Source organism: Lithobates pipiens, unplaced genomic scaffold (assembly GCF_037356315.1).
Source record: "Lithobates pipiens isolate NorthernLeopardFrog02 unplaced genomic scaffold, aLitPip1_a1.2 Scaffold_18, whole genome shotgun sequence".
NCBI lineage: Eukaryota > Metazoa > Chordata > Amphibia > Anura > Ranidae > Lithobates > Lithobates pipiens.
This window is the reverse complement of record NW_027507758.1, coordinates 325133836-325153545: the sequence shown is the minus strand read 5'-3', so window position 1 is coordinate 325153545 and position 19710 is coordinate 325133836. Positions and strand designations below refer to the sequence as shown.

Sequence of the window (19710 nt, the reverse complement as noted above, 5' to 3'; positions counted from 1 at the left end):
CAGTCTATCCAGTTCAACCTGAGTGAGTCTCTACAATTGTCCCTATCCCTGTACATTGTGTCTCATTAAGATGCTCATCTATTATATTATTATTTAAGGTACCCATATAGCGCCATCAATTAAAACATGACCTAGTACATGGTGGTAAAATCCTTGTTGGTCATCAGAGTGGTCAGATGTGTCTTGTAGTTGGCCACCAGGTTTGCACACATCTCAGGAGAGATTTTGTCCCACTCCTCTTTGCAGATCCTCTCCAAGTCATTAAGGTTTTGAGGCTGATGTTTGGTAACTCGAAACTTCTGCTCCCTCCACATATTTTCTATGGGATTAAGGTCTCGAGACTGGCTAGGCTACTCCAGGATCTTAATGTGCTTCTTCTTGAGCCACTCCTTTGTTGCCTTGGCCATATGTTTTGGGTCATTCTCATGTTGGAATACCCATCCACGACCCATTTTCAAAGCCCTGGCTGAGAGAAGGAGGTTCTCACCCAAGATTTGATGGTACAAGGCCCCGTCCATCGTTCCTTTGATGAGATTAAGTTGTCCTGTCCTCTTAGCAGAAAAAAAAACCCGAAGCATAATATTTCCACCTTCATGTTTGACAGTAGGGATGGTGTTCTTGGGGTCATAGGCAGCATTCCTTTTCCTCCAAACATGGGGAGTTGAGTTAATGCCAAAGAGCTCGATTTTGGTCTCATCATTCAGATGTTCATTAGCAAACTTCAGATGGGCCTGTACATGTGCTTTCTTGAGCAGGGGGACCTTGCGGGTGTTGCAGGTTTTCGTTTTTTCACAGCGTAGTGTAATACCAATTGTTTCGTGGGGTCTATGGTCCCAGCTGCTTCGAGATCATTGACAAGATTCTCCTGTGTAGTTCTGGGCTGATTCCTCACCTTTCTCATGATCATTGAAACTCCACAAGGTGAGATCTTGCATGGAACCCCAGACCGAGGGAGATTGACAGTTATTTTGAGTTCGCCCATTTGCGAATTATCACACCAACTGTTGTCACCCTCTCACCAAGCTGCTTGGCGAGGGTTTTGTAGTCCAATCCAGCCGTAGGTCAACAATCTTGTCCCTGACATCCTTGGGCAACTCTTTGGTCTCAGCCAACCATGGTGGAGGGATTGGAATCTGATTGATTGCTTCTGTGGACAGGTGTCTTTTATACAGGTAGCACACTGAGATTAGGAGCACTCCCTTTCAGAAAGTGTTCTTCATCTCAGCTTGTTAACTCTATAGAAGACACCTGGGAGCTAGAAATCTTGCTGATTGATAGGGGATCAAATATTTATTTCACTTATTATAATGCAAATCAATGTATAACTTTTTTGAAATGCGTTTTTCTGGATATTTTTGTTGTTATTCTATCTCTCACTGTTATAATAAACCTACCATTAAAATTATAGACTGATAATTTTTTTTGTCAGTGGGCAAATGTACAGAGGGGATCAATTTTTTTTTCTCACTGTATATATGTTTGAGAGTATGGGCAAATGGCACAGGATATTTAGTATTTTATTGTGTTTGTACAGCATACACATCTTTCAGCACAACACAATAACTTAAAAATAGATATCATGGACCTAAATACCTTTGCCATTAAATTTACTGGCAATGTATAGTAATAAACAGGATAATGCTACTGATAATAGATTAAAACTAGCACATAGTGTAAAGGAGACATTGATGCACACCTTTTTTTCATTTTCTGAAGTGGGGCTGACTATAGTCAGCTCTGGTCTGCTTGGTTTGGGTTTTGGGGATTCACACGAGTCGATGAAGTTCATAATGAAGAGTTCCAGGTGTTGTCCTTTCTGCAGACAAGAACACAATTTAGTACAGGGAGAAAATAAAGTAATCTTGTACTGGTAATAAAAAAATAAAAAAATGGAGCTGCTCATGCAGACCTCTCTCTAAAAATTCTAGCTCCTTGAATCTTTCAGGTTTCATTACTTTCAACATCAGTGGTTAAAAACAAGAAAGTAGAGTCAGAATTGATCTGCATACTTGCTCCAGGTCAATATATTTATTGCAACCAGTGGATCAGCATGAAGGCCACGCAAACAGCATTTTCAGAATGAGAGGCCAACAATAGCAGCCTCTATATTTATTACAGTACACATTTCCTTAAAAGTGGTTTTAACTAAAATACTCACCTGAGCTCCCTCTTGAGCCAGCGATGTGCACGAGAGCTCACTTCTTCCGGGTCTCTCATTCCTCACTGGCTGAGATAGCAGAGGGAGCAGATGTCAACCACAGCCAGTGAGCCGACGAGGAGAGAGTGGGGGCGGGGCCGAGCCACAGCTGTGTCTCTTATGGACGCATAGAGCCGGGCTCAGGAGCGAGCACACACCTGTTCTCCCAGACAAAGCGACTTGCTATTGGGAGCACTAAGAAAAGGAGGAGCCAGGATGATCACCCCCTAGTGTTAACCCCTTCCCTGCCAGTGATATTTATACAGTAATCAGTGGCTATTTTTAGCTCTGATCATTGTATAAATGTCAATGGTCCCAAAAAAAACGTCCAAAGCGTCCGATCTATCCACCGCAATGTCACAGTCACGCTAAAAATCACTAATCATCACTATGCCATAAATCTATCCCCTATCTTGTAGACATGATAACTTTTGCGCAAACCAATCAATATCAGCTTATTGTGATTTTTTTTTTTTTACCAAAAATATGTAGAAGAATACATATTGGCCAAAATTGATGAAGAAATTTTTTATTTTTTTGGGGGTGGGGGGGGATATTTATTATAAAAAAAGTAAAAAAAATATAATTTTTTTTCCCCAAAATTTTCGCTTTTTTTTTGTTTATAGTGCAAAAAATAAAAACCGCAGAGGTGATCACATACCACCAGAAGAAAGCTCTATTGGTGGGGGAAAAAGGACATAAATTTTGTTTGGGTACAACGTCGCACGACTGCGCAATTGTCAGTTAAAGTGACGCAGTGCTGAATTGCAACAAAATGGCCTGGTCATTAAGGGGGCAAATCTTCTGGTCCTGTCACTTTAACCACTTAAGGACCGCCTCACGCCGATGTACGTCGGCAGAATGGCACGGCTGGGCACAATCACGTAGCTGTACGTGATTCTTTAAGTGCCCAGCCGTGGGTCGGGAGCGCACCTCCAGCGGCGCGCTCCCGACCCGGTCCTGTGCTCCGTGACCGTGGGATCAGCGGACACGATCGCCGCTGGTGTCCCGCGATCAGGTCACAGAGCTGAAGAACGAGGAGAGGTCTGTGTAAACAAACCTCTCCCCGTGCTTCCCTGTGTGGCTGTCACGATCGTCTCTTCCCTTTTATAGGGAAGGACGATCAGTGATGTCACATGCCAGGCCACGCCCCCCTACAATAAAAAAAAAAACATATAACGTCATACATAACACTACACTGCCCCCTTGTGGTTAACTCCTTCACTGCCAGCGTCATTTACACAGGAATCAATGCATTTAAATAGCAATACTGTATAAATGATAATGGTCACAAAAATGTGTCAAAAATGTCCGATGTGTCTGCCATAATGTCACAGTCACAATAAAATCGCTGATCGCTGCCATTACTAGTAAAAAAAAAAAATATTAACAAAAATGCTATAAAAATATTCCCTATTTTGTAAACACTATAACTTTTGCGCAAACCAATCAATAATCGCTAATTGCAATTTATTTACCAAAAATATGTAGAAGAATACATATCGGCCTAAACTGAGGAAAAAACGTTTTTTTTTTATATATTTTTTGGGGATATTTATTATAGCAAAAAGTAAAAAATATTGAATTTTTTTCAAAATTGTCGCTCTTATTTTGTTTATAGCGCAAAAAATAAAAACCGCAGAGGTGATCCAATACCACCAAAAGAAAGCTCTATTTGTGGGAAAAAAATGACGCCAACTTTGTTTGGGAGCCACGTCGCACGACTGCGCAATTGTCAGTTAAAGCGATGCAGTGCCGAATCGCAAAAACGGGCTTGGTCCTTTGGCTGCAAATTGGTCTGGGGCTTAAGTGGTTAAGCACCATAAGGGTAACTTTAAGTGTGTAAGTGTTAAGTAGTAGATAATAATTTACCTCTTTGATTAATTTGCCTGGTACAGACTTGATCATTTTACCTGCAAGAGATAGTCAGATCAGGAACAACATTATAATAGAATATAATTATTAGGCAAGATACTGTAAGTGCCAATTCAGTTTTAACTACATAACTAGAGATGGAAAATGATGTATGTGCTGTCTTTTCTTCAATAATACAAATGATCACTTTCTGCACTTTTTGGTTCCCGAAACAAACAGTGCCCTTTGCACAAAGAATACAGTTTACCAAGGTTGACATCTGGAAGGATCTTGTCATGAAACTGTGTTTCCAGGCTGTTAGGTGACAGGAAATCTGCTAACAATTGGCTGTTACTAAGCTCTGGATGTTGTAATAGTTTCTGGAATGAGAGAAAACAAACAGCCTATTAAAATGAATAAACGTATCTGAGCTTTCAATTTGTTTGACCTACAGTGCCTACAGACAAGGTGCTGATTGCAGGGTGCACGATTCTGATTTAGTAGGAATACAGCTTTGTTTTCAGTTTTGGCTTGAGCCGCAAGTTTTAGGAAATCTGCAAGTTTTTATTAAAGTTTATTGTCCCCGTTACAGAGGCATCAGCTTATTTTTTCATTTTTTATCAGTAACCCAACAAGATATAAGGAAATTGCACCACCATGGTTCTTCCCTGATCATAAAACAATCAACAAAAGTGCTGAAATACAGTAGCAGCACAATAGCCGTCAAGAGCAAGTTCTGAAAAAGCATGGTACTATTCTATAAACTAGGTTACAGTTCTTCAAAAATTAAAAAATATTTAAATTGCATACCTGTAAATACTCCTGGAATTCCTCTCTTTTGGATTTTAAAAATTCATAGTTTTTGGGGCCAATAATCCTTTTTGATGGAAGCTGGGCATCAGGAAATGTACCTGTGAAATACATAAAATTCATATATAAAATGAATCCACTAATTCTACACCTACCCAATAGGTTTATTTAAAAAAAAAAAAAAAAACACACACATGAATCTTCATTTTTGGGTTGATATTTTGATGACTACAATCTGCGATCATACAAAGTCTTCCGTTTGACATGCTGCCACGGTACAAAATATGTCTAAATTACATCCAACTTCACATGCCATTACATTTTGCTTGAATGTACTTGCTTCCACACTACAGTCCAATGGAAAAAAAAAAAATGATTGAAAAGGCTTGTGCTTTCAGGTTAGCTCACAGGAAGCGTCAAGGGCACTGCATTTCTGGCAAGATCAGTGAATATCTTCTGTACTTGCTGAAAATAATCCTAGCCCCAAAAATAAATGCAATACTAATGCAGCCACCATATCTATGGACTGGTAAGCTGCCACTTTTTTTTTCTTAGGTTGAGAGATATTATTTCTGCTATATTCTTCCATATTTACATGCCGACCAAGTTATCCAGTAAAAGCAAGAGGCTGGGACAAACTATAAAAATGCCAGGGGTGCTTTTTTAGTTGCAGAAAGACTAAGTTAGACTTACCGGTGACGGTATTTCTAAGAGCCTTTCAGGACAACCCCGGAGAGAGTGTAGCTCCACCTTGTAATTAGGAAACACATGCCCACTTTAAAAACACCTCCTCTTCCTCCATGGCTTCAGTTATTGTGGCCTTCCGACGCTGGAAAACAAAGCACAGAAAGCACAACACCATGGGAGAACTTAATACATTTACTAAGCATAACCTAGGGAGGGAAGTAACGGTTGTCCTGAAAGGCTCTTAGAAATACCGTCACCGGTAAGTCTAACTTAGTCTTTCTCAAATCGCCTTTCAGGACAACCCCGGAGAGGATAACCGAGAAACTTACCCTAGGGCGGGACTACTGCCTGCAGTACCTTCCTGCCGAAGGCCTGATCTGCTGCAGACAGTAGATCTAACCGGTAGTGCCGGAGAAATGTCGAATAACTGGACCAAGTGGCAGCCTTGGCGATTTGCTCAGGCGTTGCACCGGCCCTTTCAGCCCAGGAAACTGCCGTGGATCTAGTAGAGTGGGCAGCAATACCTGAGGGAGGTATTTCTCCTTTTGCTCTATAGGCTTCTGTTATAGCCAACTTAAGCCACCTACCAGCGTACTTTTAGAAGCTTTCTCCCCCTTGCGTGCTCCAGAAAATATCACAAAGAGGGCGTTTGATTTTCTAAAATCTTTAGTAACTTTCAGAAACTGTAATAGACACCTTCTCACATCCAATGTGTGAAAAACTTCCTCTCCTGCATTTGCTGGGGTTGCAGAGAATGTAGGTAACACTATTTCCTGCGATCGATGGAAAGCTGAGGATACTTTCGGTAGGAATGCTGGATCCGTCCTCAGTACCACCCTGTCCTGATAAATTCTAAGGAAGGGTTCTGTAATAGCTAGAGCTTGGAGCTCGCTGACTCTCCTGGCCGAGGTGATGGCCACCAAAAAGATTGTTTTTAAAACCACCTTCTGTAAAGAAGCTTCCTGTAAGGGTTCAAATGGTGCTCCCGAGAGACCCTGTAAAACTGTAGACAAATCCCAACTGGGAAAGTCTTTAAGGGCTACTGGTCTATTTCGAGCAAGAGCCCTAAAAAATCTAGAAATTAAAGTTTCTTTAGATAAAGTCTTTTCAAAGAAAACTGATAAGGCAGCCACCTGAGTCTTCAGGGTACTGGCTGCGAGACCCTTCTCCATTCCTTTATGGAGAAACTCCAAGACGGACACCGTGCTCATGACCTTGAGTTCTCTAGAACTGCACCAGGAGTTGAACTTTTTCCAGACCTTCATGTAAATTGCCTGTGTAACTGCCTTCCTACTAGACAGCAGGGTCTTTACTACTTTATCTGAGAGACCTTTGGCTTTTAATAGGTCCTCCTCAGAAACCAGGCGGTTAGCTGTAGGAGTTCCACCTCTGGATGACTTACTGTCCCCTGGGATAACAGATCTTTTCTGAGTGGTAACCTCCATGGGGGTTTCGAGGCTAGGTTTCGAAGACCCGCGAACCAGGGCCTTTTTGGCCAAAAAGGAGTGACTAGTATTAAGTCTGTCCTTTCTTCCCTGAATTTCCTCAGTACTAGTGGAATTAGAGGAAAGGGGGGAAAGGCGTAGCACAGCTGGTAATGCCAGGGGTGAGCCAATGCATCCAACCCTATTGCTGCATCTCCTCGGTGAAGAGAAAAGAATCTGTCCACCTTTGAGTTCTGCTGGCTGGCAAAAAGGTCTACCTGTGGAACCCCCCAAGCCTCGGAGATCATCAGGAACACCTCCTGATTCAGACTCCATTCTGCCTCTAGCAATTTGCGCCTGCTTAGGAGGTCCGCAAACAAATTCTGAGAGCCCTTCAGATGCACTGCCGATAGTGAGGCTGTGTTCTGCTCTGCCCAGGCTAACAACAGATTGGCTAGCTCCATCAAGCTCCTGCTTCTGGTTCCCCCTTGCTTCATAATGTAGGTAACCGCTGTTGTGTTGTCTGACAACACCTGGACATGGTGGCCTCTCAAACTCTGCTGAAAGGCCACTAATCCCAGAAAGATCGCCTTCAACTCCCTCCAGTTGGATGATCTTTGAGCTTCCTGTTTGGACCAAACCCCCTGAGATGTCTGACCATCCAGATGGGCTCCCCAGCCCCAGGCACTTGCGTCTGTAGAAAGGCGCTTGTCCACAGGAAAGGTCCACACCAGGCCCCTTGAGAGGTTTGCCTGGTCTCTCCACCACCAAAGAGCCCTTTTCGTCCTTGACGAAATTTTTAGCTGTTTTTCCAAAGGATCCTGATGGGACCAGCTTGACAGAACCTCCCTCTGAAGGGGTCTGGAATGGAACCTGGCCCACTGAACAGCCGGGATTGCTGCCGTAAGCAGGCCCAGAACTGCCATAGCCGTCCTGACTGAGACTGTCTGGTTGCTCTGTATCCGCTGTACAGCTAGCTGCAACTTTCCTGTTTTTCCAACGGCAGGAAAACTTTCTGGAGAATCGAATTTAACGTATACCCCAGAAACTTCATTTCCTGTGAGGGGGTCAGGATTGACTTCTCTAGATTTAGAAGCCATCCCAGGCCCTCGAGGTGAGACTGGGCCCTCTGGAGATTGACTAGGACCTGCTCCCTGGAGTCTGCAAAAAACAAAAGGTCGTCCAGGTAAGGGACGACTGGAATCCCCTTCAATTTCAGGGGCTCCAAAGCCTCTGCCATGATCTTCGTAAAGACCCTGGGAGAGGACGAGAGTCCGAATGGCAGAGCCCTGAATTGGAGGTGCCATACCGAACTCCCCACCTTCAATGCCAGGCGCAGGAACTGCTGCGATGCCTGATGAATTGGTATATGAAGGTAGGCATCCCTTAGATCCAGGGACGCCATGAAGCATTCTGGGGTCAACAGCTTTGTGATGGAGAAAATTGTATCCATCCTGAAATGTTTGTACCGAATGAACCTGTTCAGAAATTTCAGATTCAGGATTAGACGGTACTTCCCTGAGGGTTTTTTCACCAGAAAAATATGTGAATAAAAACCCCCGCCCTGCTGGTTTACTGGGATTTGAATCAGAACCTCTTGCTGTATCAGCTCCTGTAACAAAAGCTTCATTGCAGAGGCCTTCTCCTGATCCCTTGGCAATGTTGTCACGTAAAACCTGCTCGGGGGTAGTTCTGAAAACTCCAACCTGTACCCCCGATCGACAACGCTCTTCACGAACAGATTTGGAGACAGCCTGTCCCATTGTTCGCGAAAAGCTGACAGTCTCCCCCCCACTGGGGAGATATTGTCACTTGCTCTTAGGGGACTGCTTTGGGGGAGATCTAAAGAGGACTCCACCCTTGCTTTTGCCCTTCTGTGAACCCCATCTGCTCTTGCGCTCCTGGTCTTTTTTATGGGACTGCTGAAAAGCACGAAAATTCTTTTTGGCAACCTGCTTTTTCTTAACCGGAAAAGCCTTCTTTTTATCGGCTGTTCTATCCAGCACAGACTCTAAATCGGGACCAAAGAGCAAGTCACCCGAGAAGGGAAGACCACACAGCTTGACCTTAGAAGCAGTGTCCCCAGACCATGTTTTCAGCCAAACTGCTCTCCTGGCTGAATTTACAAGAGCCGAAGACCTAGCGGCCAGTTTAACCGATTCTGCTGATGCATCCGCCATGTATTTGACTGCATTCAGGATCAGTGGAAAGGACTCTAAGAGATCCTTGCGGGGTGTCCCCGCCTCAATATGGCTCTTCAGCTTCTCTACCCAACATTCCAGATTCCTGGCCACTACCGTAGCTGCCATAGCTGGTTTTAGACTGACTGACGCAGCATCCCAAGCCTTTTTAAGGATGGAGTCAGCTTTTTTGTCCATTGGGTCTTTAAGGATCCCCATATCCCTGCGAGAAAGCTGCATCGACTCTGGGTTTCTTGTTCCAAACCTCTGAGTCCTTATCTTCGAAGGGAAACCTTCTCTTGAGAGCTTTAGAGAAGAAAGGGGCTTTTTCTGGGTCCTTCCACTCCTTTCTCACTGAGTCTGAGAGGACCCTGTGGACTGAAAAAACTTTCCGTTTTGTTTCGTCCAACCCCTGGTACATTTTGTCATGAACTGACAGTTGTACTTTTTCTTCTTGAATTTCTAGAGTAGTGTAGATTGCTTTAAGAATATCATCTACTTCCTCTAGTGATAGCTTGAATTTGGAGCTCCTGCTATCTTCTTCCTCTTCCTCCTCCTCAGAATCCCTGAAGGAGATGAGAGTACTACCCCCTTCGTCTCCAGACTCTTCAGTTTCCACCTGTCTGGATGACGACTCCCTGGGGCTGGGCGGTAAGTTCTGAGGCTCGGTCTGTGCGGGAGGGTTTTGTATCAGGATGGACATGACTGAACTCAAGGAGTTTGTCAGCTCTTTAACCGAAGAAAACAAATCCTTATATTGTTGAGATGTTTCCTCTTCCACCAATTCTCTGATACAATTTCTGCACATTGCCTTCTGCCATGAATCTCTGAGGGGGGTCTTGCAAGAAGGACATTTTCTCTGACCTGGTCTAGCTTTTCCTAGTGATTTTTCCTGAAACGACATACAGGTTTAACTCACTAAAAGCTCTCAACAACCAGTTGCTTAACACCAAGCCAGTGCAGAGACCCACCACCAAACAGACCACTAGTGAGACCCCAGAACTAGGCTGCAAAAGGTCAGAGCGAAGTCCACCTCTGACCTGCAGCGACAGGCCCCCAAGAGGGGGGAACAGACAAAGACATAGCCCAACAGTAAAGCAGAGGGTGCCAGTGCACCTTACGTACCTGGGCTGGACCGGTGCTAGGGGCGCCTGTCTCCGCCATAGCTGGCTTATACTCTTCCATCGTTTGAGTGAGGCAGCTATCACAAACAGCTCTGTCATTTTAAATTTTCCCGGCCGCCGCGTCATCAGGGCCGGCCGGAAGCGGAAGCACGCGGTCACCTGACCCGCCCCATGATCCCTGCGTTCCAGGCGCTTGAACCACGGCGCCACGCCCCCTCAGAGCGCCCGCGCGGCACCGTGAACGACGCCGTCGCCGCCCGGGACCCGGCGCCGAAAACGGAGCCATGCCGCTGACCTGCAGCGGCCTCCGCCAGCAACAGAGCCCTCCCTGCGCTAACCAGCGGACACGGGGCACCCGACGCCGGCACTCCGAGGGTCCTTACTCCCGTGAGATGGCGGGACCAGGAGCTCCAGGAGTCCTCTCCCCGTGGAGATGCTGCTGGGGGTCAAAAAGAAACAACCTGCAACGAAAGGTAAGCCTTACTCCCCTGCAGAGAGTGTAGCTCTCCCTGGTTCAGGCACATGCTTCCTCCAAGGAGGAAACACAATAACTGAAGCCATGGAGGAAGAGGAGGTGTTTTTAAAGTGGGCATGTGTTTCCTAATTACAAGGTGGAGCTACACTCTCTCCGGGGTTGTCCTAAAAGGCGATTTGAGAAAGATTGTTTATTAGGGATAGTCATTATATACTACCAAACCAGGGAAAGAAACAAGACTAGATACCATATAAAAACTTCATGACATGAACATTAACAGTGCAATCTCATCACCACTAAAGCTTTCTAATCCTCATTCAATTTAACTATTTATCTTTGTTGAATATAGAAAAAAGTGAGCAGAAATTTTCCAAACAAGGACAAATACAGTAATAATGAGTAAGGCCCCTTTTCAGATTTTTTAGGCTGACCTGATTGGAGCCTCCATTCACTCCTATGGAGCTGCGGATGTCAGCAGTGACATGTCTGCTGACACTCGCTGCTATCTGATCCTGTCTGTGAAATCCAGGATGGTGACCCTATTTTCCATCCAAATCGATATTCCTTTCGCACACATGACTGACAAAGGGGTCCTGCGTGGCTCCGAAACGTTGCACTTTCCCTTTGTGATGTGATTCTCTTCATTAAACCTTTTGGACGAAAATTTGTCAATCCATGGTGTGCTGGCGAATATGTACGCTTATTTTCCATCCGTCTGGTGGTCAGATCAAATAGGATAAAAACGGACCGCCTGTCAGTTTTCATCCGATCTACCAATGAGACTCTGACAGGTCCGTCTCTGCACACTGTGCGGAGGCGGACCTGTCATCCACCTGCTCATCTGTGATCAGGGGATCGATCCCCCACTGAGCAAGCAGAGTCTGCCTATCGGATAAGCCTGTATGAAAGGACCCTGAGCAGAGCTTCTAATCCTTGCCCACCCAAACACATCTAAAAATAAAATCGTTTTTGACCGAAGTTGGGCTCTAATGGGAGAAAGTAGTTCTCCCAGATATTTCTTTAGCGCCTGTAGTTGTGCCAGCATACTGCAGTGCAAGCATTGATGGAAATGGAATGTAAAACCTGCCTAGCACAGCAGAGTATAAGCAGTCCAAAACAGGACCACACTGTATCTGAAATCTCGTTTTGCATATAACAGGGTTTAAAAAACTGAATAAGATAGAAAAAGAAAATCCGTAGTTTGAGAAAAGTACTTATTCATATTATACATGCATTGTGAGATTCATAATAACTTGTGTTATAATAATCTACGATAGCGCATTATAGATGTGCTTTGGGGTGTGCTACTATTCAATTGTACCTTAACGCACATCTACAGCGTGCTTGTGAAGCACCTGTGTTATATTGCAACTGCAACATACAGATGCATATGCAAAAAGAGAATATTCCAATTAAAAAAAAAGCGGTTAGCACTTCTGCCAAGCACCACCAGGGTTGTTGGTTCGAATCCCAGCCACAGCACCTTCTGAATGGAGTTTGCATGTTCTTCCTATGCCTGCATGGGGTTTCACCCACACTCCAAAGACATGCTGGTAGGTTAATTGGATCCTGTATAAATTGGCCCTAGTATGTATGAATGTGAATTAAGAACCTTAGATTGTAAGCTCCTTGAGGGCATGACTGATGTGTACAATGTATAACTTGACGGTGCTATACAAGTACCTGTAATATATAAAATAAATAAAATGATTACAACAGTCTAGTCAAAGTGAATATGGTGCATTATCAGCCCATTCAAAATAAATGGGCTGTCTAATACAAAAAAATTAAAGTATTCATGGGCTCTTAGAAAAGGGGACTTAAGACAGTTCATAGACAGTGCGAATTTCTTTGCTGCAACCACAGGTGGTTGGTGGAGTCTTCCCTGTTGGAAGAACTCAGTGATTATTGCTATAGCAGCCGCTAACGATAATCGCAAAAAGGATCAGTCAGGTTGGTTGTACCCAAGTTGATCGATCAACTTGGTACATTCAGACTGCCCATTAACGTTTTGAATCTTGGGTGGCCCCTGCTGATCCGGCAGAGATTTGAACAGTGTATGGCCGGCCTAAGGCAGAGATATGTAGATTTCGACAATGAAATAGTTTGGGGTTTAAACGTTTCAGCACAACCACAGAGATTTTCAGGCACTTATTTAATCACCCTTGGTAAAGTAACTTTGCACATTTTTTTGGAGATTAGAGGGAATACCAAAGGTGATATTATTCTTAAGGGCGTTAATAGCTTCAAAAGATGTCATTAATGAACAAATCACTCAAAGGATCACTAAATGCCAACAGCACATAGTCAGCATAAGTAAAAACATTTCCTGCTTTAACTTCCTGAAACAAGGAAAGTAGTTATTATCAGAGGTTCCAAGGATAAACTAATAATCAGAAGAAAGGAAAGAAGACATTCTGACGTGCCTATTTCCATAAATATTTCCTGAGAGAAAAGGCCAGATGCAATTAATCTTGTATATCAATTTCTACAAAATGTTCTAGTAAGCCTCAAAATAGATCCCTGGCAGCTAAAAAATAGGATTTTTGTAGTCTCCGTAAAATCATTTTCTCTGTAGTAAACTGACTGACACAGCTCCTTTACTTAGACCACTGGGTTGTTAACGCCACCTTCAGGAGAGGACTAGGCAGAACATGTTAACGTGTAAAAAAAAAAACAGAACTTTCTAGTTCCGCCCAAGGGGTGGTCCCTTCAGTAACAACCCCCCAGACTGCTTCCTGCCGCCTCAGTACGTCAACAAGCAGTATAACGTAAAATAGGAGGGGAGGGTGCTGTGTCAGTCAGTGAACTACAGAGAAAAGGATTTTACAGTGAGTACAAAAATCCTATTTTCTCTTACGTTCACTGACTGACACAGCTCCTTTACTTAGACCATCGGGACCTCCCCAAGCAGTGTCAAAACGAGAGGTGGGAAAACAGCATAAAAAAAACTTCACCCACAAAAAAAACAGAGTGCTCCCTAACAGGGGAGTCACCACCTTATCTAACCGCATCAGAACTTGCGGTAACAAAGCAACAGTGCATTTTACTTAAAGGTAACTGTTTTTTGTCAAGAAAACAGAAAAAAATGTGTGCAATTGCAAATTACACAGCCGCCTGCAAACTCTGCGGCCAAAACAGGCATCAGCCAATGCACTGACATCTACCGTGTAGAATTTTGTAAAAGTGTGAACAGACGACCAAGTCGCCGCTTTACACACTTGAGCGACAGACGCTTGATGTCGAAAAGCCCAAGAGGTTCCAATTGCCCTGGTGGAATGGGCTGTGACTGGAAAGGGGGGCACCTGCATCCTTATGGATAATCAGATAAGGCGGCTTGCAAGACAAGGCCGCCAGTTTCCGAAACCCTCCTGGCCGATGTAATGGGCACTAGAAAGACCACTTTCTGGGAAAAGAGTAAACAAGGGAATATCTCTGATATTCTCAAACGGCGCTTTCTGGAGCACCGAGGAACTACAATGCCGAACCCCCTGAACAAAGGTGCTCACTAAAGTGTGAGACGCCAGGGGTCGCTGAAAAAAGACAGCCAAGGCTGAAATGGTGCTTAAAGCCAATTTCTTGTCTACTCAACATAGTTGAAATCACTGAGTCCAATAGACCCCGGTTCCTTAGTACCTGGATCTCAACAGCCATGCCATTAAAACCAGTGATGATAAAGCAGGATGGATAATCGGACCTTGAGATAAAAGGTCCTCTCGTAACGGCAGTCACCAGGGGGCATCCGCCACCAGGCGCACTAGGTCGGTGTACCAGGGACGCTGAGGCCAATCTGGGCCAATCAGAATTACTGGAATCCCCTTGTCCTCCACTCTGCGGAGCAGACGTGGTAGTAGCTTTAGTGGAGGAAAGGCATAGATCAGTTGATATTGACCCCACAGAGCCACCAGCGTACATGACACATCTGCCCAAGGATCTCTTGTCCTGGACACGAATCTTGCCACCTTCGGATTGAGATGGGAAGCTAAGAGATCCACGTCTGGTGTGCCCCACCACAGGCACAGTTGCCTGAACCCCTCCGGTTACAGCACCCATTCTCATGGGTCCAGCATCTGGTGACTTAGGTAGTCCGCCTGCCAGTTTTCCACTCCCGGGATTTAAATGGCCGATGGAGCCGGTACATGTCGCTCTGCCCACTAAAGGATGTGAGCGACCTCCCGTGCTGCAGGCGAGCTTCTCGTTCCTCGATGATTGACGTATGACACCGCTGTGGCGTTGTCTGACTGGATCCTGATCGGATGACCTCGAAGTCTCATCGACCATGTGGAGAAGCATAGCCTGATCGCTCGTATCTCGAGCACATTGATCGGAAATTTGGATTCCTTCCTCGACCAAAGGCCCTGGGTTGACTGTACTCCCAGTACTCCACCCCAGCCGGTCAGGCTGGCGTCCGCTGTGATCACTGTCCAATGTAGAGGTAGGAAGTTTTCCCAGACCAAACTGCCTTACTGACTGGCTCACCTGAATCTGCCAATCCAGGGATAACGGAGATTTGTCCCATTTCGTCAAGATCTCCTTCTGCAAGACTCTAGTATGAAACTGGGTGTACGGCATAGCCTCGAATGAGGCCACCATGAGCCCCAGGACTCGCATGCAGAATCATAGCGACAGCCACCTGCTGTTCATCAACAGTTTTATTGCGGTTCTGAGAGTCTGCAGCTTGTCTGAAGGTAGAAACACTCTCGCTTGTAGTCCAGCAGTTAGCCTAGGTACTCCAAACATTGAGTTGGTATAGCACCGACTTTTTTTAGGTTTAGGCATACGGGTATGTGCAGATACGCATCCTGGATGTCCAGAGACGCCAGGAAGTCCCCTTGATGATGGAGTGCAGTGAATACTGAGCGAACTGATTCCATTCTGAACCTCTGTACTTTCACAAAGCAATTGAGGACTTTCAGGTCCAAGATTGGATGTACTCCTTCCTTTTTGGGGACTACAGATTGGAGTAGAACCCCTGGGACCTTTCCGACTCCGGAACAGGTACTATCACCCCGCGATATAGCAGGTCCCTTATCGCCCCCATGAGGGCCTCCCGGCGAGCCGGGACCAAGGGTATGTTGGAAGGGAAGCATCTGTTTGGTGGCCAAGAAAGGAACTCTATCTTGTAGCCACAGGAAATCAATTCCCAGACCCATTGGTCGGACAGCCGAGAGGCCTAGCGGGCTGCAAACTCCCGAAGGCGACCCCCCCACCCGTGAGACGGGTGGGGCAAACCTTCATGCGGTAGCACTCTTGCTCGCAGGCTTGCGGTTCCAAGGACACTTTAGTCCTTCAAAAGTCATCCTGTCGGGCTGGGGACATTTAGCCGAAGCCCCGGATGGACTAAAAAGCTGTTTGTGAGCGGAAAAAGACGGCCCTTGCCTACGGCGTGGCTCCTTAGCCTTCCTGGCCTGTGAAAGTAAGGTACTCTTCCCACCTGTGGTATTCTTAATGTCGTCATCCAAAGAGGCTCCATCAGGGCTTTTTTAGATGCCTGGTCAGCCGACCAGCATTTTAGCCAATTCAGGCGCCTCAGCACCACTGCTGACACTGAAGCCCTGGATAACAGAGGGAGGGTATCCAGGGCCTCGTCACAAAAGTACTTAAGGCCTTGCACTAACTGGTCTGCTAGTTCCACGCAGACAAGGGAAGCCCGTTGCTCCCCCAATTCGCGGTGCAAAAGTTTTCCCCACTCAGTAAGTGTTTGTGACAAAAGTACGGAGGCCAGTACTAGTTTCATCGCTGACCCCACAACCATAAACAAGGAACAGGCCACTGCCTCGGCCTTCCTGTCCGTGATGTCCTTAAAGGCAGGAGTCCCCTCTACCGGGATTGTGGTTACTTTGTTTAACCTGGTATGGGGTGGCCGCTGGCCCACACACTGTGACGCAGACATCAGTAGCCTGGTCATATGTGTCCCCCGTAGCAACGACATGCCCCATCGGCCTTGGAGCCTGAGGGGCATGTCCTGGCCGACCCAGCGCTGAGCTCTGGTCTGCACACGCTCACTGGCCAGGCTGGGGAGACTACAAGGATAAGGGTATCCAGCCTGTCACCCAGCCGGCTGTTGATAGCAGATCACAGGATCTTAATCTTGCGTAAAAAGGCAAACTTCTGCAGAAAAAATCCACGGATCGATGGGCCTGCAGTGTTCCTAGGTCCTTCTCCTTCACTAGGCAGAAAAAAAACGGAGGCTGCAGGATGCCGGCTGGGGAGTTGTTACTGAAGGGACCGCCCCTTGGCCGGAACTAGAAAGTTCTGTTTTTTTGTACATGTTAACATGTTCTGCCTAGTCCTCTCCTGAAGGTGGCGTAACAACCCAATGGCCACTGTGTCAGTCAGTGAACATAAGAGAAAGATACGTTTTTAAACTATCTAGGAACATGAGATTACCAAACACCTATTCAGAGCCTAAGTATTAGGGCTGTAGCTAAATGCACCCCTAATGCCAAAACTGCTTGAAAAATCATGACTTTTTTTATTTCACTTTCGCTCATGTGGTTTGTAAATCACTGCGACACAAATTGAAGTAAAATCTCCCACCAGCAAACAAAACTTAACAGTTTAAAACCTTTCCCCAGTCTACCTAAAACAAACAACAAAAAAAGAAGAATTTAGGTGGCAGTTTTGTACTTTTAGTCAACTGAATAAATTTGTGGTTCTATTGATTTGATACGCATTTTATTTGATTTATTTATTTACACGTAGAAAGTGGGTTATGCATTTATTTCAATTTTAATTTAATATAAAAAACGTCTCTGACTACAAAACTCACCCTTCTCTCTGATACTGTTCCCTGCAGTAAGAGTTGTCTGCCACTAGAGGTTACCAGCCTTCCAACTGAATGACAACCAGAGTTCCTGTGAACCCAGGGTGTCTCCCTTTTCTTTTTTATTCTCTCCTCCCCTCTACCCCTTCACTTTTCCTCTCTTTTTGCCCCGTTTCCTTTTTCTTCCCCCTCCCCTTCCCTGCTTCCTTCCCCGCTTTTGTGGTTTTCTCCCCTTACTCCTACCTCCCCCATTTTTGTTACGCTCCCCCCTTTTTCCTCCCCTTCCCCCTTCTTCCCCCCCCCCCCCCTTTCTGCTCCCCTCCCACTCTCCCCTCATTTCCCTTCTGATCTTCTTGTCTTTTCCTTCCCTTCTTTCCCTCGTTCCTCCCCTTCTGATCACGCCTCACTGGTTACTTTCTGGCCACCCGACCACACCAATTTGTGGTTACAGATTGGTTGGTACCCCATTAATATATACTATATACATATCTCTTCCTTAATCTTATAACCATTTTAGAGTCCACCCAATATAATCCCCCCGTGTCCGCCACTGGGGGAGTTGATGGGCCCTCTGGTCTGCGAGTCTCTACCTACGTGGGGGTGAGCTGATCTCCTTATTTTATTGTTTTCTTGTGGATAGCTATTTTTATGAATATAATTTTTGCTCTGTATTGTTATTAAATGTTTGCTTGTCTTATAGAACATCCTCCTGATGAAGCGGTCACCCGCAAAACTAGTCGAGAGATTTCATACAAAACTCCTCGGGGCAACACGCTAGTAGTTTGTTAGTTGTGGTGTATACTATGTATTACTTTATAACCTTTTTTTTGTATAAAAAAAACCTTTTCCAGTGTTTCTATTAAACTTTATACATTTTTAATTATTCTTTTTTTTTGACTACTATGTACCGGGATAGTCCAACCAAAACAATATTTCTTGGATGTGGTTGCACAGGGTTAGCATGAGCAACTGCTCTGGCACCCACATACCAGTCATTCTCTCTGCAACGTTTGTTGTTTTAATAGAAAAAAAAAAAAACAAGACATTACAATTACTTTAAAGACCCAGAGTTTTGTACAGTTTTACTCAAGAAACCGTTATTTCTATAATGAAAGATAAAATGCAAATCTGATAAACCCATATTTTTTTTTCACAAGAGAGTATAGAAAACATATCAAATGTTTAAAGTGAAAAAATGTACTATTTTAAGAAAAAAATAAGGTAATTTTAAAATTGACAGCAGCAACGTCTCAAAAAAGTTGGGACATGGCTACAGTACAGTACATTCAGTTTAATGAAAATATTAAAATTGTACTTCATCAAATTAAAAATACTGAGGCATCAAAAGAAAAAAAAAATGCAGATTTGGGTTCCACCTACGCTCCAAACAATGGAAGTAATGTGTCGTGGAAAATCCCACTATTAGAGGCTCCTCAATGTTTCTCTTCAGGTCACTGAGATATTTCTATTTCAGTGGCAGATCGGTGACCCTTTACTTACCCAGTGCCATTTATGAATGGAGCCGGATAAAGAGCCATTGGGCCGCCAATCTTGTGTACCCAGCCGACATTAGAGCAGGGTAAGCAGAGAGATCAGTACTTACAAATGGGCACAGAATGAACAGATCAGCAGCTGTATTCCCATTTTAGGGATTTTCATACTATTCTGGCATTTTTATATTAACAAAAAGAGAAGCAGTTTTTTCCTTTTTATTTAAAAAACAAAACAAAAAAAGGTGGTTATTAAATGCAACCAAAAGAATGCTCTGTCTCAAAAAATGATCTAAAACTCATTTGGGTACAGCACTGCATGATGACAGAGTAATTGGTGGTCAAACTATCACAGTGCTGAAAACTAAAAATGGCTTGGTATTGAAGGTATATTATAGGCAACTCAAATGGTTGAATAGATATGATATTAATGTAATTCAAGAGCATAAAACATACCATGGAACTCTGTGAGCTTTGACTCCAGGACATAAAATTCTATGTACTTTCTGTACACAGACCAGTGTTCGGCTTCATGTCCAACTGCAAAATAACAGGGAATTTAAATGAAGTGTGAGCTATAAAAGAGAATTGCAGATGCTTAGTAAAAAGCTAATAAATTGGATATACGGTATACATATGCATTCAACAACTAGGAGCAGTTTGTCCTCTTGCTATATTTGCAGGGTCTAATAAAGCATCTTGC

General features: G+C 44.6%; 1 protein-coding gene across 3 annotated transcripts in view; it reads right to left on the bottom strand.

The window, feature by feature from the left end:
- Positions 1 to 19710, bottom strand: part of SNX14 (sorting nexin 14) — a 154164-nt gene that overhangs the window by 33122 nt on the left and 101332 nt on the right. For all 3 annotated transcript variants that reach the window (XM_077487303.1, XM_077487302.1, XM_077487304.1), the window contains 5 exons: positions 19464 to 19547; positions 4862 to 4962; positions 4320 to 4431; positions 4070 to 4110; positions 1697 to 1816 (listed from right to left, as the gene is read on the bottom strand). In XM_077487303.1, coding sequence (XP_077343429.1) covers positions 1697 to 1816; positions 4070 to 4110; positions 4320 to 4431; positions 4862 to 4962; positions 19464 to 19547 — 458 coding nt within the window. The remainder of the gene's footprint in view (positions 1 to 1696; positions 1817 to 4069; positions 4111 to 4319; positions 4432 to 4861; positions 4963 to 19463; positions 19548 to 19710) is intronic.